The sequence below is a fragment of the Panthera onca genome, chromosome D3 (assembly GCF_046562875.1).
Source record: "Panthera onca isolate mPanOnc1 chromosome D3, mPanOnc1 haplotype 2, whole genome shotgun sequence".
Lineage (NCBI taxonomy): Eukaryota > Metazoa > Chordata > Mammalia > Carnivora > Felidae > Panthera > Panthera onca.
This window is the reverse complement of record NC_138350.1, coordinates 8927882-8952325: the sequence shown is the minus strand read 5'-3', so window position 1 is coordinate 8952325 and position 24444 is coordinate 8927882. Positions and strand designations below refer to the sequence as shown.

Sequence of the window (24444 nt, the reverse complement as noted above, 5' to 3'; positions counted from 1 at the left end):
CTTACTGAGCAACACTGCTGTGTTAGGAGAAGAAGGTTCAATCTTGATTTTCAGACATTAAGGTGAGGTTCAAAAAGAAGCCCAAACTCTACTAGCTGACTCAAGCACTTAAAAGCCAAACAAGTGGAGAGAAACAACATCAACAAAAGCTACAAGGTGGGGGTGGCTAGGAAATAATAAGCTGCTTGATTCAAAACAAACCCGACAGTGAGGTGTTCAAGTGCTCACTTACGAAACATACCTCGCGTGATGCTGCTTTGCTGGCGGAGGCACAGGCCTGAGCTGTCTCTATAAAAGGCAAATTTCACCCAGCCCCTCCCTTGCTCAGGCTCCAGTGTCTACCCCGGCCTGCAACTAAGTTCCAGCTTTTCAGAACTCAGGCTCCTCCTCTTCTCTGCCTCTAACCTCAGCCAGTCTGTCTATGCCTCAGCTTCCTCGAGTGTAAGGTGGGGAAAATCCTAACTACCTACCCCACAGGGTCGGTGTAAGAGTTAAGGGAGATTACTACAAAAGGTGCAAAAACACGGCACATTGGTTGGACCATCTATTCAGGTCAGCCAGGGGCTCCCCCAACCCTGTATCAAGTTACCAATCGCCTCTTTCATGCGGATTTGGGGTCTGAACAGCACGCAGGCTGAGACAGGTCTCTGGGCCCCAGGGTCTTCCAGAACAGACAAGCCCCAGAGCGCCTGCGTCCCAGGCACAGTCGGTGCTAACTGGCAGCGGCTGGCAGTTGTCACAAATTAGTAATGACCAACTGTGTGTCTCTCCCCCCAGCTCCTTCCTTAGTGCCCATTAGCCCATTCTCATCTGCGCCTGGGGCCCAAGTTGTCTGAACACATTTCGTTTTCCACAGTGGAAGGCTGCCCTCCATCCAGAGTGAGGCTGAAAATAAAAAGAAGGGCGACTTTCCCTGCTCTGCCTGCAGAGGCTCCCCAACTGCACCCGAGACAATCAGCTGCCACCTGCTGTGGGGTGCTTCCTCCCCAGCGCCAGGCTGATGGCCGGAAGAAGCAGAAGACTATCCAGCGAGCCGGCCCCTGCACGTCACAACCCTTCCGTGGTTTATCTTCCACAACCTCCTCCCCAGCAGTCCCGGTGGCACACCAAAAAAGCTGCAAACGACCTGTCAGGCTAAATGTCACAGCGTCTCCAGCCCCATTCTCCACTGGGCAGTGGCAGGGATGCTAATGATAATGACAGGCAGAAGAAGGGACAATGTAAAGCAGGGATGCAGGCTGCAAGATCCCGTTTTCCCAAGTAACACCACAAAGAATTTGGATCAAATGCCGAACCCTCAAAATGTGCCAGAGGTTAGTTACCATCGCCTGATTGCATGAGTCAAAACAGATCTAGAGCCAAAGGGATCGTGTCAGATTTTAAGTCTTAAAAAGCATCAAGAGAAGCCAATTCTCTGATCCACACTACATATTTACAAGTGTCCAGGGCTGGTGCACCTGGCTGGCTCAGACAGTGGAACATGCAACTCTTGATCTCAGGGTTGTGAGTTCGAGCTCCACATGGAGTGTAGAGATGACTTAAAAATAAAATCTTAAAAAAAAAAGCCAAAAACGAAGAAGAAGTGCCCAGGAGCATGACCAACTGTGGATGGGACAAGTGCTCACGTGCAGAACCATCCCCTGACGTTTATGACCAGGGAACACTCCTGCTTCCCACCCCCGGGGCCCCTCCCAGCCTAAATGCCAGGGGCAGCGTCCCCAGTCACTATAATGACCGAATGGGACCCCCCACAAGGCTTCAAAAGCCCTGATTGAAAGCCACTGGACCTGGCTCTTGACCAGAATGTCAGGAATCCAAACAGAGGAGCAGGTTCAAGGAGAGACAGGCAGGAAACACACTGGCAGAACCACGCATCCCCAGGTACCACGACAATGACAAGGGCCCAGTGACCATTCTGCCTGCACTGTTCCGGGCAACGGGGACAAATCACAAAAGTAACACCAGCAACCATCAAGGCCAGACCAAACCACAATTACCTTGCCTTTAAACACAGAACTACAAGGGCGTATATGCTGCGTGGGGTAAGGGAGGGGTGGGGCTGGAGAAACGAGACTGCCAAAACGTTTGCAAGTGTCAAGGGTGCGGGTAGGGGAAGAGAAGGTCCATCGTTCCATCTTCTCTACTCTGGGGTATTCAAAAGCTTCGATAACAGAAGAAGGTTTCTCATGAACAAAATAAAAGCTAGAAGTGTAGAGGCTCCTACTGGCTCTGCCCCCACCCCACTCTTGGCTGCAGCCTCCCGAAGGACAGAGAGGGAGCGGAGCAAGACTGCCAGGCAGGTGGGCTCCTGGCCCTGACGCCGTGAACGGCTATTAGGACAGCGGTGACCACCTGGGCAGGATCCGAAACCAGGCCCGCTACCCGGTCTGAATGACCCTCTGTGTTCCTCTGGCATCCGTCCTGTGTGCAGAGGGCGCTGCAATTTCTCATCCCGTCCCCCCCGCTGCAAGCTCCGCAGGGTCGCCAGGCGCCACGGGCGGGCGAAAGCCCCCCGCGTCCTGATACCACGCCGCACAGCCTGTCGCCGTTTCTCTGCCGTGGGATTTGGGCAGCCTGTCCTGAACAAGTCCTCAGCACCACCCGGGCACGAAGGGGCAGCTGCAGACTCTCGGCGCCAGAGAAGGTCCCAACTGGTGGATGAGCACTTACGAAGGTGACGGACAAAATCAACCCAAGACCTGCTTCCCCTCCCGGTGCCTGATGTAAGCCCAGACGCCCCCGTCCTCCCAGAAGGTGGAGAGTAAGGAGGAAAATGAATTAAAAGGCACGGTGCCTCGGGGGAGAACAGGCTCTGACACACGAAACTGCAGCAGCAGCACAAGACAAATCTATAATTAAGTGTGGAATGAATTATGTGGTGTGCCGTCTAGGGAGTGAGATCCATGAAAACTAACCGAAGCAGGTTTCTGGGAGGAGCCAAGGCCGGAAGCAGGTGAAGGATTTAGACAGGTCCAAGGAGGAAAGGAAGCCATCCCAGCAAGTTCGGGAAGGCAAGCAACGTGGCTAAGAGGCGAGAGTTCTTCAGGGGGAAGGAGACTGGTCGACGAGTCTGGAAGCTGGGTGCCAAGAAGTGGAGGCGAATGGGGTTAGATGCGGAGAGTCGGAAAAATGACGCCGGGCCTTGAAGACCAGGCAGAAGAATCTTCAACAGCTGAGTGACAAGGTTCTGACACACGAAGTTCACACCACAGCCAACCATCTGCCCCCTGGGGACAAGTTTCTCACTTCTTTTTGGGCTTTAGTTCCTTGGTCAAAATGAAAATGCTGTGTCTCACGTAGGAAACAGGGAGCCACTGATGGTTTCTGAGCAGAAGAGAGACAGGAGAAATGCTGAGTGCAGGTTCACCTGAAGGGTAAACGGAGGGTGAGAGGCAGAGGGAAAAAGAACAGTTCGTGTCTCTTGGGGCGACGAGAGCCTGTACCTCTGCTGTCAGACGAAACTCCTGTGTCCACGAATGCCTCCCTGGGCGGCCCTGAGCAGGTGCCCCGACTTCTCAGCATGCCCACGGGCTGCTCCACCTACCCCACGGGCCTGGGGATGCAATGAGATGACTTCCCTAGCCCCAAACGCGGCGCCAAGTAGACAACAGACGCGTTTCCCTCCGCCCTCTAAGCAGAAAGACATTAGGAAAGAAGAAACAACAGCACTTGGTGAACGGCAGGGTATGGCAGAAACGGGACAAAGAGGAATTGAGAGAGGCCCTGAGGATTCCAGCCCACGGCGCCCAAGGATAAAGAGCATGAGTGCCAGACACGGGGCAGTAAAGGGGGCGGGAGGGGGTATTTGGTTTAAAGGGGAAAATAATAGGCTCCTGTCTTGAATGCTCAAATTTGAAGAGACAGAACTGTGAAGAAATACGGAAGGCATCATTGAAAAGGCAAAACCAGAGCTCAGAAGCAAGATAAACTTAGGGGGGGAACCTGGATAAGATAAGAATGGACGTGCTCCCCAACGAAGAGCGAACCTCAAGCAAGACGAGCGGAGGGCCCCGACCACGCTGTGGGGAACCGCCGGAGTCAGCCAGTCAGAAGAGGAAAAGGCAGCGGCCAGCAAGAGGCACAGGAAGAGGAAGAAGGAATAAACCAGGCGTGTGCTGCTGCAGGTCAGAGAAACCAAGGAAAGAACACTGTGGGAATGAGGAGCTGGACGGTGGTCTCAAAAGCAGCACACGGCAGAAAGAGGCTAGAGCAAAGACTACTCGTGGAACAGTAAGAAAGCCACTGGGGCCTTCCGCCTGTTGGCTCAGTGATGGTGGAAGCAGTCACGGTCGGAGGTTAAAGCAGGCAGGAGCTCAGAAGAAATGGCCACAGCACAGGCCCACCTGGTGAAGAAGACAGGAGACGACGGCAGACGCAGGGAGAAGCAAGGGCGGTTGAGGGCCAGAGGGAAAGGTGACACAGAGACGCAAAAGTGCCCGAGAGCACCTTCGGCTCTTACTCTCTGTAAAGACGTCAAGCGGCTGTGGCAAACTGAAATGACTCTCAAAAGGAAAACCTGACACTGGAGGGGCAGAGAACAGAACAGAGAGAGACGCTGGAAGAGAAGCAGTCCAAAGGAAACAAAGGAACTTCTCCAGGACGGAACGTTTCGCTTGCCGAATGAAACCTCCAACCGCTGCAAAGCTCTGCCCACGGGAAGGCAGCAGCTCTTCTATTCAAGCAACTGGGAGCTTTGGGACCTACGTGGAAAATCCCGGCTGTGGCGCGGGCCTGCGGCCTGGAGCACTTGCAGCCCAAGGCTGGAGCCCTACTCGGGGGCTGTGGTGAAGCGTGGTGGGGCTTGGCCACCAAGGGGAAGAGTTCTGCTAGAGATCGCCAGCAAGAATTATTATTCTAGACACAGCTTTGGGGTGCAGTTAAAGTCTTGTCTCCATAAAACCTAACCGTCTCGAAGCAGAATTTACAGCTCCCCTGAGCAGGATGTAATCACTTGAAAGAAATCGAACCGGCCTGTGGGTTTGAAGGCAGGCATTAGCTCCTCCTGGAGACACGTCAGATGGCACAGTGGCCGAGGGTCCAGGACATCTGTGTAGCTGTCAAGGAAGTGACTGCGCTGCCCGTGCGAATGGAAAACAGCTTCAGACCACGACACAGAGAGGCTTGCGTAATAGGAGGAGGATGGGCTTTAAAAACAAAAATCAAATTGCTAAGGCAAACAGGCTTTAAAGTGCTGGGAAAAAATAACCCCAGTGAATATGATGTTGCGTGGGGTTTGTATGGGTATGTGTTGTGGGGTGTGTGTGTGTAAGTCAGAAACAGGAGATTCAAAGCTAAAATTTTTCTGAAATTCATCACTGCCACCCTGAATTAGACCCTATTGCGCAAGTGTGTATAGATGGGTCTCGAAGACCGAAATGTGCATTCACAACCCTCAAGCAGGGCCTCCACCTGAAAACTGCAGGGTAGTAAAGAGGAACATCTCAAGCAAAGCCAGGAACATTCCTCCATACTTTTTAAGCATCAGAAAGCCATTCCCTATTGAATATATGCAAAGCATCTAAACCTAATACCACTTTCTCTCCCTCTCCTTCTCCCCCTCTTTCTCACTCTTCCCCCTCCCGCCCTCATCTCTCTCCCTTTCTCCCTCGCTCCCTCCCCCCTTCCCTCTCTCTGTCTCCCTCTCTCCCTCTCTCTCCTGAAAACAACTTGTATTCAACACTCAGCCCAAATACATCCTTTCTGTCTATGGTGTGCCAGGCTCCCCTGGAGTCTCTACCAGGACTACAGGAAACCAGGCAGGACTACCTGTCTTTGTGGGGCCCACGGACTGCTTTGGGTTCTTCTCTTAGATAATATGCACACAGCACACCTAAAATAGCAGGATCAAAGTGTATCTCTTTATTTGATCACCTTTAGTTGCATCTGAGCAAAACCTCTCTTTATTCTGACAGACCTAGTAACGCCATCTGCTTCTGCGAATTCACGGAACAAGAGACAAACGTGAAAACAACGGCCACACGGAGTGCCCATGAACTCCAAGGAGAGCAGGTAGTATGAAGGAAAGGGCTGCTGCTAGTGCACCTGTAACAAGAACCCATCCAGGCACGGGCACGGGGATCCAGGAAGGTTTCCCTGAGAAAATGATCCTGAGGCTGGGAACTGAGGAGTGTTAGTAAGGTGAGACGAAAAAGGAACGTTCTAGTACAATCCCACCCATAACACCATATGAATAATCGCACCGCCATCAGACGTCCACCAGTTCAAGTTTTAACAAGTCCACAATGAAAGTTGATCACCTGCCCTCAAACCCATTCCTCCCAGCCTCCCCGTCTAGGTAAACCACGACTCGATCCTGCCAACTGCTCGAGCCAAAAACCTTCACCACATCCTTGCCTCAGCTCTGCCTTAACCACACGATGCGTTGACTCTACTTTCAAAATATCTCGAGAACCCAACCACCTCCACGGCTGCTACCCTGAACCAAGCCGCTGCCATTTACCTGCTCTGGCTCCTGTGATGTGCCTCTCTGCGGGTCTCCCTGCCTCTATGTCCCCCTTGCAGAAAGCCTCCCATGCGGCAGCCGGCAAGATCACATCCCTCCTGTGCTCAGAACCCTCCTCAGACTCTGTCACCAAGTAAAAGCCAATGCTGCTACACGGACCCGTGGGCCCACGGACCCCGTGTCATCTCGCTCCTCTGTGTCACTCCACCCACATTCCCCTTCTGCCTGCTCCTCTCCGACAGTACTGTTTGCTGATGGTGCAACGTGCACGCACACTCCACGTTCCCGCTTCAGGGCCTCTGCGCCGTTGTCCTCTCTGCCTGGAATGCTCTTCCTGAGGTTATCTGTATGGCCCGCTCCCTTATGTCCTTCAACTCTCTGCTCGAGTACCGCTGCATCAGAGAGACCTGAGTAAAATGGTAACGACCCCATCAGCACGCCCTTCCTTTCTGGCCCTACTTTATTTTCTCTATAGCACGTATCACCCTCTCCCGCAACAAACATTCACTCGTTTCTTTGTTTTACTGTGTCTCCCCGTTGGCCATAAAGCTCCATAAGGATAATGACTTTTATGTGTTTCCTGCTGCATCCCCAGACCCTAGAACAGAACCCGGCCTGGAGTCTGTGCTTAATAACTACTTGGCGAATGAAGAAAATGAATACATCATGCCACCACCAGCGTCTCCTGTTTGGGGGAAATATTCTCAGGACGTCTGCCCGACTCCCGACAACACTCATCTCTAACAACTGCTTTCCCCTCCAGACACAGTTGTTCCAAGTGATCGTGTCCTCGGTACTCTCCTCAGACCAAGAGGGATGGCATCTGAGCCCATGAGAATCCTAGACTTTGTACGAAGCTGCCGGTTTCAGTGTCTGCAAGGGGCCAGGAGGAAGGTTTGTGAGTCAGGAAGCAGAGGAATCTGCTCAAGGAAAAGAAGGACGAAGCAGGTGTGTGGAGAGCAGGCAGACTGGACACAGAGCGGCAGCAAGACGGAGGAGGGAGAAAGGAGAGAGCGGAGGCCAAAGGACTGCCAACAGCAAGATTGCCATCCACCACTTGGGTCCCGCAGTCAGATGCAGCGTCGAGGTGCAGCCCAGTGTCCCCTGGGCAGCCCGGGCCTAGAGGACTCCAAAGAGAAGAACAGGCTGAGAGAGCGTGCAAATACTCTATCAATGCGGCCGTGCGATACGTACCTCGCCGAGATGTTCAGGGCTGAGCTCAGGTTTCGGGTAACGCACAGCGCAGGCACAAAATCATAAGATCATAACCTGCCTTTTCATTTACGTAGCGAGTGTCTCACTTCAGAACCTTACTTCATCCCAGCAAAGCTAGAACCATCCTCCTCCTCACATTCAAAAGCAGAGACACGCAAGAGACGTAAGATGTTTACACAGATCAAGAATGGGAAGCCTCTAGGAAAAAGTCAGACTTGGGGGTCACAGTGTCTTCATCCTACAACACATCCTAGAAGAAGACCAACAACCCGAATTCATTTCAGAGGCCAAGGAGAGAAGAATCGAGCAGCTTCCCAAGAGACTTTGTATTTAAGACGCGTCAAACGCAGAAGTAACTCGTAAGTGTCTTCTGGGGGAACGTACCCGAAAGGACACACAGAACTTTACGGGCCACAACAAGACACAGCTGTCATTCAGAGCTCTGGTTCACCGTAGAGACCATCAGAGTCCTTGGTAAGAAGGAACTGATCCCAAATTATCACCTCCCGGGAAACAACTGAAGTACAAGTGCGAAGAGAATAATGCCTTGCTGTCGGGATCCAACTTCAGTTTCAGAGGGTTTAGATTGTAATGAGTCTCTGCTTCCACATATCTGGTTGGTTTCTATAATGGTTTGGTTCTGTTCTGAGCTGTGTTCCCCAGGCCCCAACCTTAAAGGGCAATTTGGGGGGGGGGGGGGGCGGTGGCCCTGGGTAGCTCAGTTGGTTAAACATCTGACTCTTGGTTGCGGCGCAGGTCATGATCTCACGGGTGGTGAGATCAAGCCCTGTGTCGGGCTCTGTGCTGAGAGTTCGAAGCCTGCTTGGGACTCTCTCGCTCCCTCTCTCTGCTTCTCCCCTGCTCATGCTCTCTCTCAAAATAAATGAACTTAAAAAAACAACAAAGGGTGTTTTTTAAAATGAACTGGATTTGAGAAGCAGATACCTAAGAGACCCAGAAAGCAGGTCACCAGCTGTTTAGGTCTGGTTTCAGCTGTCATCAGATGAAACGTTAGTCCTGTGCTCTGATTTAGCGAATGACAATTTATGCGATCAGCCTGACCTCTATGGAGAACAGACATGATATTGTTTTTTTTCCATTTTTCCCAAAAGCTGGTTCACTGGCTTTGTTGTTAATAATGTATAAAAGATTACCTGCATCTGAGATGTCACAGCGAAACTATCAGGTCAGCATTTAGAAGCAACCTTCTTTTTCCAAGGCCAGGAAAGTCACGCTAGGAGCTATTCTAAGGTCACATCTTGACCCCACCGACAGGATCATGAGCAACACCCTTGATGCCACAAGCTTCCCAGGAAGGTCTGACTTTGTTTCCCTAAGCACTGCCTAAGTGACATTAGTGTTCAAGAACCCACCGGGCAACAGACACCCACCTCACTGCTGTCACTTTTTTTAAAGTTCATAGCCACTGTGAAGGAAAAGTGGTGCGGACGAACGATCGCCTCAGCTACCATTTTAAAATTTTTTTTTTCAACGTTTTTTATTTATTTTTGGGACAGAGAGAGACAGAGCATGAACGGGGGAGGGGCAGAGAGAGAGGGAGACACAGAATCGGAAACAGGCTCCAGGCTCCGAGCCATCAGCCCAGAGCCTGACGCGGGGCTCGAACTCACGGACCGCGAGATCGTGACCTGGCTGAAGTCGGACGCTTAACCGACTGCGCCACCCAGGCGCCCCTCTACCATTTTAAGAGAATGTGTAACGGGGTGCCTGGGTGGCTCAGTCGGTTGAACGTCTGACTCTTGATTTTGGCTCAGGTCATGATCCCAGGGTCGCGAGACGAGCCCCATGTCGGGCTCTGCGCTGAGTGTGGAGCCTGCATGAGATTCTCTCTCTCCCCCTTTACACCTCTCCCCAGCTTGCTCTCTGAATGAATGAATGAATGAATGAATAAATAAAATGTAAAATGAACAAGGATATAGATTAAAAAAACAGCTCACTACCCGGGGTGCCTGGTGGCTCAGTCAGTTAAGCGTCCGACTTTTGGTTTCAGCTCAAGTCATGAGCTCATGGTTTGTGGGTTAGAGCCCCACACTGGCCTTGGTGCTGAGCATAGAGCCTGCTTAAGATTCTCTCTCTCTCTCTCTCTCTCTCTCTCTCTCCCTCCCTCTGCTCCCTCCTCTGCTTGCACACGCGCTCATTCTCTTTCAAATTAAAAAATTAAAAAAGAAACAAAACCTTAAACCCTTCTTAAAGGATCTAAGATTTAAAAAAAAAAAAAAAGAATTCCATAGAACTACTCCACAATCCAGCAATTGCACCATGAGGTATTTACCCAAAGGACACAAAAATACAGATTCAAAGGGGTACATGCACCCTAATGTTTATAGCAGCATTATCAACAATAGCTAAACTATGGAGACAGCCCCAAATGTCCATCGACTGATGAATGGATAAAGAAGATGTGGGGGGTGTGTGTGTGTGTGTGTGTGTGTGTGTAGATATATGTGTACACACACACACACACACACACACACTGGAATATTACTCAGCCATCGAAAAGAAAGAAATCTTGCCATCTGCAACAATGTGGATGGAACTAGAGTGTATTATGCTAAGTGAAATAAGTCAGTCAGAGAAAGATAGATATCATATGGTTTCACTCATATGCGGAATTTAGGAAACAAAACAGATGAACGTATGGGGGAGGGGAGAGGGAAAAAAACCACAAGAGACTTAATGATAGAGAACAAACAGGGTTGATGGAAGGAGGTGGGCAGGAGATGGGCTAGATGGGTGATGGGTACCAAGGAGGGCACTTGTGATGAGTAGTGGGTGTGTTGTATTTAAGTGACCAATATTGCGCTGTATTTTAACTAAAATATAAGTTTTTAAAAATTCCATAGATACCAAAGTATTTACAAATAAAATAACACGGTATCAGGGATAACTGGCAACGTTGATAATGATGCACGGGGGTTCTTTATACACATCTATTTTATATAGTACATTCAAAAAAATATTTTTAAGTTTTATTTAAGTAATCTCTACACCCAATGTGGGTTTTGAACTCACAACCCCAAGATGAAGCGTCACATGCTCTTCGGACTGAGCCAGCCGAGTGCCCCTCAACATTTTTTCTTAATCAAGTAGGAAAAAACACTTCTCAGTTCAAACAAACTGCATGTGTGTGCACATGTGCACGCATGATGATCAGGAAAACGTGAGCAGTGACTGATATCCACAATATTAAGGCATTACTGTTAATAATTTTAAGTGTGAGAATGGTACTCCAGTTACGATCTTTTGAAATGAAATAGTTACAGATGAAAAAACACCTGGGATTTGCTTCTAGATAAGCCAAGGCAGGGGGAGGCAGTGGGGAGGAGTTAAAAAAAAGACTGGCCACAGGGCACCCGGGCAGCTCAGTTGGTTAAGTGTCTGACTCCTGATCTCAGCTCAGGTCTTGGTCTCGGGGTCGTGAATTCAAGCCCCATTGTTGGGCTCCACACCGGGCATGGAGTCTACTTTAAAAAAAAAAAAAAGACTGGCCACATATCAACAACTGTCAATGCTGGGTGACAGACATATTGCTGTGATTATACTCTGCCCTCTGCTCTTGGATAGATCTGAAATTTTGCATAATAAAAACTTTGGAAAAATAGGTTTGCCATTCCAATTTCTGAACTCATCCCGCCTATCTCATGAGGCTTTATAAAGACTACATGAAATGAATGAAAACAAGTGAATGTAATTAAATGACCAGAAATGCTGCTCTTTATTTTCGCCGCTGGTGGGACACAGGGAAGAAAGCAGTGGGCTTGAGATTTAAAAATTCTGACTGATTGGGGCACCTGGGTGGCTCAGTCAGTTAAGTGTCCGACTTGAGCTCAAGTCACGATCTCACAGTTCGTGAGTTCAAGCCCCATGTCGGGCTCTGTGCCGATAGCTTGGAGCATGAAGCCTGCTTCTGATTCTCTGTCTCCCCCTCTCTCTCTCTCTGCCCCGTCCACACTTGTGCTCCCTCTCTCAAAAATAAATAACGAACATTAAAAAAAAATTCTGGGGGCATCTGGGCGGCTGAGTCGGTTAAGCGTCTGACTTTGTCTCAGATCACGACCTCATAGTTCATGATTACAAGCCAAGCGTCAGGCTCTACGCTGACAGCCCAGAGCCTGGAGCCTGTTTCAAATTCTGTGTCTCCCTCTCTCTCTTCCCCTCTCCTGCTCGCTCTCTTTCTCTCAAAAATAAACAAATATTAAAAAACACTGTTTTTTAATCTGACTCATTATGCTGATCATCAGTTTCTCAGTGATGCCCTTCATCACTGTCTTCCCTCTCTCAACTAGAAGCTCCCTTTTTCTTTTTTAACGTTTTTATGTATCTCGGAGAGAACGCTAGTGGGGGAGGGGCAGAGAGAGAGGGAGACAGAGGATCTGAAGCAGGCTCTGTGCCAAGAGCAGCCAGCCCGAGGTGGGGCTCGAACTCACGAACCACGAGATCATGACCTGAGCCAAAGTTGGATGCTCAACTGACTGAGCCATCCAGGTGCCCCTCAACTAGAAGCTCCTTAAAGACAGAAACCCTGTCCATCTTGTTCGCCATAGTGTCCTGGGCAATAAGTCCAATGCCTGGTATGAAAAAATAAAGCTGAGTTCAAGTTCCTGTTCAGCAATGTGGAGCGGGGACTGTGACTGTTCTGCACCCAACCTCAGAGCTGCGGTGCAATCGGTATTTGTGGTACAGTGCTGGATGGTTTACTTAACCTCCCCAAGCCTCAGGCTCCTCCTCTGTAAAATGGAAATAAAGTCTATCTCAATAAGCTGATCTGACCTGTAGCCACCTCATGCGGCCATTCATTTGTTCCACACTTATTAATTCTAAAAGTCCTACAGGAAGTAAGTAATAGTCCATCATTCCCATAAACAGAATAGTAATAATAAAGTGACATAAACATTCGATAAATGTAAATACCCATTCAACAATTATTTACGGAGTTTCTACTGTGTTCTAGGCACTGTGCCACATGCTAGGGGTAACTATGAAAGTAAGTATGGCATGATCCTTGTTTTTGAGGAAGTTTTCAATCAACTGGGTGAGAGGAGAGAGAACACAATCACAATGTGAATTGGTAAGTGACATACCAGAGTAAAACAGGAACATAGCACATTCCCTCTGGGGACAGTCTCCTACCCAAGTTGGTTTCAGGAGAGAAATCAGTTCACTTCCCAAAGTTATAAATGTCAACTCCCAAATTAAAACCACCACGAGGTATTTCACTTTCACTTATTCACTGCAATAAGGCTATAGATTCTCTCTAAAGAAGCCAGCCAATGCTGGAAATCTTCCAAAGGAATTAGATCCTTTTGTTTTTCTGGGTTTTTGCCAGCAGTCCAAACCAAAAGAGCCAAATGGAGCTATTGGCTCATCCATTTAATATTAACTGCCAACTCCCTTCTCCCAGAACACAATGCCCTTCTATTTCAGAGAAGCCCCCTCAGCAACTTGTTCCATGTCAATCAATGGCTGAATTAAGAAAGAGCACAGATTCAATCCTTTCAGATCCAATTCCAAATACAGGGCCAACTTCTCTCTCATTAAAAATAGGATTTAATAACTCATGCAAAAAAAAAATTTTTTTTTTAATAACTTACCTCAAATTCTTCCCAAAAGCCTTGTTTGACTTTATCTGTGGTCTCAGCTAATTTGCTTAGTTCTCGAACCCGGCTTTCTATTTCAGCAGCATTGATGCGTGTTGTGTTGAGGGGCTAATCAAATTCAGCAGTTGGTGTGAAATGAATAAAGTATTATTAAAAAAAAAAAAAAAAAAAGAGTTCCATCTTGATATTTGTAAGGCAAGGACAGGAAATTCAAAGGATACAGTAATTCACAACAAAAGTTTTCAAATACAGTTTCACTTTTCTGTTTTGTCAGAAAATGTATCTTTCTTCAATCCCCACACACACTTTACTCTGCTGATAGAAATTCAAACCTATTTTTCTTCATAAATCGATCCCAACATTATTTGGGGGAAGTCTGAAGTAGCAGTAAGTCCAAAGGGAGTAAGTGTAATCACCCAAAGTAAACCAAAGGGAGGCCTACTACGAACACTTGGCAAAAGCTTGCCGTAGAAACTCCATAAAGCCTTTTAGAGATACACATGGAGATATCATGGAAAGGACATAATACCTGGAATTCGTTTCCAAATACCCCAGGGGAAGAGCAGTGGAGTGCGGTAACAATGAAACAAGATTTTTAAGTTGATCACAATTGAAGCTGGGTGATGGGTGTATGGAGGTCCATGATGCTATTCTACTTCTGTGTATTTAGAATAGTCTGTACCAGGATTTTCTAAACTCCGTAAGGAGATGAAGCTTTAGCTTTCTAATATTCTCACCTGCTTGAGTTGTAGCACTGTGCCCAATGTTTCCACCATGGGGTTCTTCTTGTAATGCTCCACGAGATCTGTCAAAGAGTCAAACCGTTCTCCTCCACCAACATCGTATTTCAGTTCCTTTCAAGACCAAAAAAAAGAAAAAAATCCTATTACCTTTATGTTAAATTATTATTTTTCCCAGCTGAAGTACAGAGACTGACTCTCCCCCAAAGAAAAAACGGCTGTCGTAGTACAAAGAAGAGAAAGCAAGGATGATGGAACAGGAAAGGCCGACCCAATGGGAAAGAGCTCACTGTGGGGTGTGAGATCTAAGTAAGTATCCCTCGGCACCAGCACAAAAGTCTCCCCTTCATACGTTAACTAAGTAGGTTAAAGAAACGAAAAGCAGCATTATTTACTATTTACTTACACTCTAGGCTGAGCAACCATACGGCAGGCTGAAGAGAAGGTAAATAACAACTTCTCTCTGAAATGCAACAAACTCCAAGGCTGGCTAGGCAGCACTGAAGCCCCAACACCCATGTCTCTATTTTCCTCTTCTAATGAAACTTTAAAAGGGAAATTATAGGGGCGCCTGGGTGGCGCAGTCAGTTAAGCGTCCGGCTTCAGCTCAGGTCACGATCTCGCGGTCCGTGAGTTCGAGCCCCGCGTCGGGCTCTGGGCTGATGGCTCAGAGCCTGGAGCCTGCTTCCGATTCTGTGTCTCCCTCTCTCTCTGCCCCTCCCCCGTTCATGCTCTGTCTCTCTCTGTCTCAAAAATAAATAAACGTTAAAAAAAAATTTTATAATAAAAAAATAATAATAAAAAAATAAAAGGGAAATTATAAACAGAGACCAGGAAATTTTCTCTGACAAAAAGATCAGAATAGGCGACTTCAGGGAAACAACAGGAAAACAGTTAAACTCAGAAAATGCAAAACCCTAAAAATTAAATATGAAGATGTTTGGGTATGATCTTTTATTTAAAAATAAAACTGCGGTGGGGAGGGGGGAAGCACTTTCAGAATGACAAAGGACAGACCTCTGAAAATCCATTCTTCCATAAAAGCAACCAAAATACTGGTAAAAACTGTCACCGACTTCTTCACAACTCTGAAAATTAACCAAGGACTTGCACCAGTCCAAGGAACATTTATTTGAGAAAAATGATTGAATCTTGGTAGGGAGCAAACCCTGGCATTCTAACTTGCCCTCTCTTCCCATGCACCTCTCTCTTTCAGTAGCCTTGAAAACCAACAGCCTCATAACCACAGTAGCTGCGAGAGCCAGCATAGCCAGAGGGGACAGAATGGATTTGGAACCCTCTCAAGGGACCTATCCCCAGAGAATGCTCCCTACAGGCAAACCTTGCTTTATTGCACTTCACTTCATTGTGCTTTGCGGATACGTTATTTTTTACAAATTAAAGGTCTGTGGCAACCCTGCCTCCAGAAAGTCTATTGGCACCATTTTTCCAACAGTATTTGCTCACTTTGGGTCTCTGTGTCGCGTTTTGGTAATTCTTCCGATGTTTCCACTTTTTCATTATTACTGTATGTGTCACGGAGATCTGTGATCGGTGATTATGACTTCCTGAAAGCTCAGATGATACTTACTGTTTTTAGCACCAAAGCATTTTTTAATTAAGGTTTGTTGTCCGTTGTTTTCTAGACATATTGCAACTGTACACTTAATAAGATACAGTATAGAATAAACAGAACTTTTATGTGCACTGGGAAACCCAAAAAATTCATTTCACTTGCTTTGTTGCAATATTCACTTTACTGCAGTGGTCTGGAACTGCACCCATAATATCTCTGAGATATACCTGTATTGGGCCTGCTTAGCAGCTCCCTGGAAAAGCCCTGTTTTCAGAGCCTATGTTTATTTGACCTGACTTAGAGTTCACTCAGCCCTGTCTTCAGGGGATCTGCCAAAAACAATCAGCAGCAACTGTTTAATATCAGAGCAGCCTGAGGCAGCAATACCAACCAGTTAAAGCAAATAAGAGCCTGACCAAAACGGAAAAAGGAAAATCTAGGTGATGTCCACAGAGGGCTTGGAAAACCTCTAACATAGAGAGGCAAACCAAGAAACAAACTCTTAACTGTAGAGAACAAACTGATGGTTACCTGAAGGGAGGTGGGTGGGGAGAAAGGTTAAACAGGTGATGGGGATCAAGGAGTGCACTTGTTGTGATGAGCACCAGGTGTTACACAGAGGTGTCGAATCACTATATTGTACACCTGAAACTAATTATTACGCTGTATGTTAATTCACTCGAATTTAAATCAAAAGTTAAAAACAACAACAACAACAACACCTCTAACATATTCTTGAGAATCCAGAGGGCTATGTGACTGTGCAGGGCTGTGTGAAGTGTAGGGAAGATCCAAGAAATCCCTTATCTTTACCTCTAGTTGACCTTGAGGTTATGCACAAACAGAAGGTGAAGGCTAAGGCAGAGCTGTAATCGGCCAGAGCGCTGAAAGTATGCCCCAACACACACCCACACACACAGAGCCCTCCCCGCTCTCCCCCCTGCCCCCGGTAAAGGCTAGGAGACTAACCACGCAAAGACTTCAGTGGCTACACATAGCAAAGAATACAGGAAAATCATGGAACACAGAAAGAGTAACAACTACAGCAACAATAAAAAAATAGCGACAGCAAACCCTGGAAAAGCCCGCGTCTGATTTCCAGAGTCCTCACACTGTATCACTTAAAATGTCTAGCTGCAAACAAAAAAAAAATATGAAACATGCAAAGAAACAGGAAAGTATGGACCAAACATGGGGGAGGGGAGAACACTTAATAAGAGAAACTGACCTTGAAAAAGCCCACATAAAGACTTGAAATCAGCGAGTATAAATATGTCCAAAGAACTAAAGGAAGCTTACTTTATAAATTAAAAGAAAATAGGAGGATGTTGTCTCATCAAATAGAGAATATCACAAAAACCTGTACACAAATGTTTACAGCAGCATTATTCATAATAGCTAAAATGCCCATCCATTTTTAACGGATAAACAAAATCTACTCTAGCCACACAATGGAATATTTGACAATAGAGTTTATTGACACACACTACAATATGGATAAACCTTGAAGACATTATGCAAAGTATAAGAAGCCAGACACAAAAGCCATGTTATATAATTCCACCTATATGAAACATCTAAAATAGGCAAATCCATGAAAATGAAAAGTAGATCAGGGGTTGCCAAGAGCTGGAGACAGGGGAAATGATGGGGAGTGACTGGGAATGGACACAAGGTTTCTTTTCGGGGCGATGAAAATGTTCTGGAATTAGTGTCGGTGATTGCATCATATGTGAACATACCAAAAGCCACTAACTGCTTTAAAAGGGCGAAATTACATGGTATGTGAGTTGTACCTCAATAAAGCTGTTTTTAAAAATATTTATGTAATTAAAAAATTTTTTTTGAATGTTTATTTTTTGAGACAGAGAGAGACCGAGTATGAGCGGGGTAGGGGCAGATAGAGAGGGAGGCACAGAATCCGAATCAGGCTCCGGGCTCTGAGCTGTCAGCACAGAGCCCGACATGGGGCTCGAACCCACGAACTGTGAGATCACAACCCGAGCTGAAGTTGGATGCTCAACCAAATGAGCCACCCAGGCGCTCCTGTATTTATGTAATTTTAAAACTGAAGCAGTAAGTGAACAGTTTCTATTTAAGAAACTATGTCAAAATGAAGTTTGACATAGTTGACCAAGAATCAACCTCCTTAGTCCCATCACCACATTAAAAACAAGAAACAGTGAGTTCAATTCTCCGAGCCCGAATGCAGGAACTCTGTAACATGAAGGCAAATGCAGTCACAGGCCAGCCTGTGATAGTCCTAAGGAGGAACCGAGGTCACCACTTTAGAAACACGGAAGAGTGAGGCTGACCGACTCCAGCCACAACCGAGCAGAAACAAATTCGATAGTACAGGGCAGAGGCGATTCACTGAGGCAGGATTTGATCTGCCAGAGATAGACTGGAAGTAAATAACAAAGTCCTGAAATGATGAAACAATTATAATAAATAATGTACTAAAAGCATATCAGCCTGTAACTAAACGAGCAAAGAAAATCTGACGTCAGAAGTGATGTCTGTCTTCTTCTGGCAGAAAAATCACCCAAAGACGACATTTTGCCAGACCCGTAGCTCAAGTGCGGCTTTACCTGACAGCGGATCATAACGTGGGTCACTTTAGACTTGCCATCGTTGCTCTCCCCTTTGTCATCACCAGTTCGGACAGAGAGAACAAAATCTCCAGGATGGCTCTGGCTCTCTCGCACCAGAAAGCTGCCGTGTTTTCCTTTCTCCGTTAATAATTTCTCTGCTTCTTTCCCAGACAGGTGTCCGTGAAACCACCTAAATTGTTTTAAATGAAAATCGGTTGAGTTCTGCCATGAGGTCACAGCATTCTTTCACAAAACTGCCATACACAGCGAGCTCCTAAGCAATTAAAAAACAGACACAGTCCTCTAAGAGGTTGGTCAATCCCGCACAAAGCAGAATTTGCAGCCCAAGCAGGAAGGACAAATGGCAAAGATGTTAAGAATAACCATTCAACTTTTTAAATGGGCCCACAGTCCTTGGGAAACAAATGTCCTCAATCTTTCCTATTTTCGTTTCCATCTCCAGCTTTTAAAAATGCATTCTGTCATTTCTCCATGCCCTACCCTAAAAGGATCAACTATGTAAACACAACCATTTAAAGAAATTAAAAGAGAAAATCATGGTAGAAACAGAAAATCATTTGAATGTTTGCCCTTGCTTTGGTATGTGCAAATTACATAAGAAAGGATTTTCATTATAAATGAAGCATCCCAAATGTTTTAATACATCCAACCAATACTTTCAACAGCCTCCAAGTTTTCTGTCAATACCTTTGGAGCATACACTGGGCTATCATTTCAAACCCTAATGCGCATAACTTCTAGAGCGGGGGTGAGGGATTTTGTTAAAAATGTGAATTCCCATGCCTCACAACCAGAGGTAGTGACACATGAAGCCCGAAGGTGGCCCAGCAACCTGCATTTTTACCCAGCACTCCAGAGTCCTGATGTAGGCCATCAGAGGACACACTCTGAGACAATAGTACTCTCAGATACTATAAAAAACATCTTGGGGCACCTGGGTGGCTCAGTCGGCTGAGCATCCAATTTCAGCTCAGGTCATGATGGTTTCTGAGTTTAAGCCCCGCATCGGGCTCTGTGCTGACAGCTCAGAGCCTGAAGCTTGCTTCCGATTCTGTGTCTCCCTCCCTCTCTCTCTCTGCCCCTCCTCCACTTGAGTTCTCTCTCAAAAATAAACAAACATTAAAAAAAAAAAAAATTTTTTTTAAACATCTTAATGGGGTGCCTGGATGGCTCAGTTAGAAGAGCATGTGTCTCTCGATCTCAGGGTTGTGAGTTCAAGCCCCATGTTAGGGGTAGAAATTACTCAAATAAAAAAACAAACTTTTAAAAAATCTGAACCTAGTCACATTAATCATGTGGCTTTTTCCCTCAGAATCTTGGTAAGAAAGCAAGCACTATCATGGCAGAGAGTACTAATGGCTCATCACTAGGGGAATATACTTTGAGTTGTTTTTCATCCACCCTCAACTGAACAGAGTAAAATTCAGAGATAAACTGAGGTGGCTGACAGCCTTTTGCTTGAAGCTACAGTGGTGGCTGGAGAAACAAACTGTCGGCATACAAAGAGGTGCAAACTGAAGAAACCTACCTGAAGATACAAAATATACAAACCTACTTAAGAGACCCTGAATTTGTACTGAGTCAGAGAGGAGACTGGGGCTGTAGAAAACCAATAAAAGCAATAAAAATAGGTCAAGCCCTGGCTTTCATCAGCTTAGTTCCAACACAAGGTAGCAGGGGTGGGGGAAGATCTCTGAAATAACGGAATTTCCTCTAAGCAAGGTCATTCTCCACATTTGTGGATACTACATAAAAGGACTGATGAAAAATCTGACCCTCTGAGCTCTCTGCTTTTCGGCTTCTGAGCTTAAACTGACATCTGTTGGCGGCATTGCTGAATAGCTGGTCAGGAGCTACCACTGAGAACTGTTGCTATTTTGGCATCTCCATTATCATTTGTTTTTCTCTCCTAACTCTCAAAGATTATCAGCTCAAGTCCAATAATCCTAAAATTACCACAAGTACCAAGAACATACAGGAATAATCTGAGATCCCTGCAGAGTAAGTGTAAGGAATACTGATGGCCACTTTTACAAGAAAAGGGGGATCTGAAACTAATCTGAGCCCATTTCTTCCTTCAGTAAAACTTTACTTGAAAAGGTTACAGCTTGAGCAACAGATCAAGCCAAACCCCCACGATGCATTCAGAGAACACCTACAGCATGGGAGAGACGCACAGACTCTGGAGTCGCTAAAAGTCACTGACCTTTCAGAGGTAGGGTCTGCACAGTTCAAAGGATATTTGAGCTCAATAACATCTCCATTCTTCTCTTTTAATTGCCCATGGTGTTCCATGTAATACTGGACCAGCTCAGCCAAAGTGGCAAACTTCTCCCCTCCGTACAGGTCATAGTAATCACCGGTGTTCTGAATCTTGATGTGGGTGACAGCTCCATTTCTTCTAAAATAGTCCATTAGGGGAGAAACGAAAACTAATAAAGAGCCATGCTAGTAAAAATGGATCTCATAATTCAATAGCAGATTTCACCTCAACGTGGAAACACACCCAAGAAACCGGTTTACATCTCTCCTGTAACAAACGCCGTGAGTCAAATGACCACGTGGTCAACCATTTCAACACAAAGGGCTCTGTTTATTGGTTTCTTTCCCTTGTACAACTTCTATGTTCAAAGTCTGACCTATCGGGGGCACCTGGCTGGCTCGGTCAGTCAGTGGAGTGTGCGGTTCTTGATCTCTCAGGGTTGGGAGTTCGGGCCCCCCATAGGATGTAGAGATTACTGAAAAATAAAATCTTTGAAAGTCTGGCCTGTCAAACTGCATATATTAAGTGACAATAATTTTCCTCATCATTAATTAATCGAGACACATACGTTAAAGTTAAACATCCATCTATCTTGTAATCTACTAAATCTACTCATTAAGTATTTTGCTCCCCACAAAATGAAACTGTATGGCTATCAAAGACTTGTATAAGAATATTCATTGTAGCCTTATTTGGAATACAAAAATATTGGAAACTCAAATATTTAGCATCAAAATGGATAGTTATATACTCATACAATAGAACACAACACAGCAATTAAAAACAAAACAAAACAAAACAACACTGATACATACGACATGAACAAATCTCAAAAACATTACATTAAGAGAAAGAAGCCAGGGGATACCTGGCTGGCTCAGCTGGGAGAGCATACACTTGGTCTCAGGGTTGTGAGTTCGAGTTCCATGCTGGGTGTAGAGATTACTTAAAATCTTTGGGGCACCTGGCTGGCTCAGTCAGTTAAGCGTCCGACTCTTGGTATAGGCTCAGGTCACGATCTCACAGTTCATGGGTTCATGGATTTGAGCCCCATTGTCAGTTCGGAGTCTGCCTGGGACTCTCTCTCTCTCTCTCTCTCCTCTGCCCCCTCCCCTGCTTGCACTCTCTTCTTCTCCCTCTCAAGATAAACATTAAAAAATCTTTAAAGAAAGAAAGACAGAAAAAAAGACGAAAAGAAAGACAGAAAGACAGAAAGAAAGAAACTACTATCTCACAGACCACCTATTAATCACAAAAAGAAAGGGGCGCCTGGGTGGCTCAGTCAGTTGAGCGTCCAACTTCAGCTCAGGTCAGGATCTCACAGGTCCTGAGTTCGAGCCCCACATCGGGCTCTGTGCTGACAGCTCGGAGCCTGGAGCCTGCTTCGGATTCTGTGTCTCCCTGTCTCTCTGCCCCTAACCCACTCACATTCTGTCTCTGTCTCTCTCAAAAAAAATAAACAAACATTAAAAAAAAAATGTACTCATAATCACAAAAAGAAAAAGGTGCCTTTACAATGGGAAAATCTGGCAAACACCTCAATCAAGTGATTAAATTGAACACCCCCAAGGGGCTCCTGAGCAGCTCAGTTAGTGACACATCGTACTCTTGATTTCAGCGCTGGTCACGATATCTCATGGTTCGTGAGTTCAAGCCCTACATCTTGCTTGGGATTCTCTCTCTCTCCCTCTCTCTGCTCCTCCCCTGCTCTCTCGTACGTGCTCTCTCTCTCTCTCTTTCTCTCTCAAAAATAAATACAATACAATACAATACAACAACACAACACAACACTGAACAGCCTTGAAAAATGGGACAAGCAGGCCCCATGTGCTTCCCACTGTGAGATAATGGGGCGGGCCGAACACTGCCCCTGTCGTGCACTTGCCAAAGATGTGTCATCTGAATTTAAAAATGAGGAAACGATCAGCAAATTGGATTGAAGGACAACCTACGAAATGACTGGCCTGACTGGCCAAAAAGCCAGAAGAGAGAGAAAAAAAAGAAAAGGTCAGGAGAGACTAGAAACATAAAAATTGAATGCAATGAATGATCCTTGACTAGATCCTCCTGAATCTAGTGTGGGGTGGCGGGTGGGGCACAACATGGGACACGGGGTGGGACTCAGACACTTGCAATCACTTCAAAAGCCATTACTGAAATAACAAGGGAAATCTGAATATGAATATTAGATGGTATTATAGAAGCAAGGTTAAAATGTATTACCTATAATAATGATTTTTTTCAAGATATGGAGTTTCTTTCCTTAATGTTTATTTTTGAGAGCAAGAGAGAGAGAGAGAGAGAGAGAGAGAGAGCAGGTGAGCAGAGGAGCAGCAGAGAGAGAGGAGGGCAGAGGATCTGAAGGGCTGAGAGCAAGCACAGAGCCCGATGTGCTACTCCAACTCACGAACCGTGAGATCATGATGTGAGCCGAAGTCAGACACTTAACTGAGCCACCCACGCGCCCCTCATAACTGAGTCTGTAGTTACACAGGAGAATGTTCTTGTTTATCAGACATAGACACTGAAGTTTTTTTGTTTTGTTTTTCCCAAGGAGGACTCTTGCCCAGCGTGGAGCCCAAGACGGGGCTCGAACCCATGACCCTGAGATCAAGACCTGAGGATCCGACTCTTGATTTTGGCTCAGATCGTGATCTCATGATTCATGGGTTCAAGACCTACATGAGGCTCTGCACTAACAGTGCAGTAATAGTGCAGAGCCTGCTGGGATTCTCTCGCTCTCTCTCTCTCTCTCTCTCTCTCTGCCCCTCCCCCGATTACACCAACTCAAAATAAGTAAATTTAAAATAATAATAAAATAAAATAACATAAAGGTAAAAATAGGGGCACCTGGCTGGCTCAATCAGTGGAGCGAGCAACTCTTGATCTCAAGGTTGTGAGTTCAAGCCCCATGTTGGGTATAGAGATTATTTAACATCACAATCTTTTTAAAAGTTTTAAAACAAAGTAAAAAATATATTGATTATCTGCACTTTGCTTTCAAAAGGTTCAGGGGGAAAAAAGTAGACACACAAACACACACTCAGAAGGGACAAACATAACAACATGCTGGCAGGTGAAGAGAAGGTGGGTGGTCACATATTCATCTTTCAACGTTTCTATAAGCCAGAAATTTTTCAAAATAAAAAGTTGAGGGGCAAGGAAAAAAAAAAATCCCACCAATTCTCTAGTCCCGGTCCTGCCGCTGAGTAGCTGCGAGACTAGGTTACTAACTTAACCTCTGGGCCTCAGCTTAGTCACCTGTAAAATGAAGATAATTGTGGTACTTATTCATAGGTTGCTGGGAAAATTAAATAGAATGGTATGTGTAGAGTGCTTGGCACAAGGGCCTGGTGCATATGTCAAGTCCTCAATCATGCCTGCTGTCACCATCATGATCATCATATACTCTCCAAACAAACTCTTACAGCTCAAATATCACACAACTTTTAAGTTAGAGGTCCGTGCTGATTCAAGCCCTGAGGACTCACGAAGACCCATTCCTTGTATTAAAACACAAGAAGAAGTTAACGACGGGGGCTCCTCAAAAACTAGTCCAAGCCAAAAAGAGGTTTCCCAAGTCCCAAAGGGATCCTAAATAAACCCACCACAGTTTATCCAACCCTCTATTGTGGGAGTGTTTTCAGTTTGTTTTACATTTTTTGAACAGTATGGCCAACATCCTGTTACAGGTCTCTTTGAGCAGGTGGGACGGTTTTCTAGAAACTGACCTTCTCTTACATACTTATTTCCCTTACTCTAGATTATTCCAGGAGCTGTAACGCTACTGCCTTATGATTTTGCTGTTATTATTACTATTTTCAAATAAGGAAGTAAGTAAGATGTGTTGGCCATACTGTTCAAAACATTTGAAACATAAAAACAACTCAGTGTCCCACAACAGAGGACTGGATAAACTGTGGTAGGTTCACAACATTTGAGTATAGCCATCAA

General features: G+C 45.9%; 1 protein-coding gene across 2 annotated transcripts in view; it reads right to left on the bottom strand.

Annotated features, from left to right (window-relative positions):
- PTPN11 (protein tyrosine phosphatase non-receptor type 11) overlaps positions 1-24444 on the bottom strand; it is an 81531-nt gene that overhangs the window by 34623 nt on the left and 22464 nt on the right. For both annotated transcript variants that reach the window (XM_081790684.1, XM_060612350.3), the window contains exons 3-6: positions 20434-20628; positions 18204-18396; positions 14034-14150; positions 13291-13404 (exon numbers count right to left, since the gene is read on the bottom strand). In XM_081790684.1, coding sequence (XP_081646810.1) covers positions 13291-13404; positions 14034-14150; positions 18204-18396; positions 20434-20628 — 619 coding nt within the window. The remainder of the gene's footprint in view (positions 1-13290; positions 13405-14033; positions 14151-18203; positions 18397-20433; positions 20629-24444) is intronic.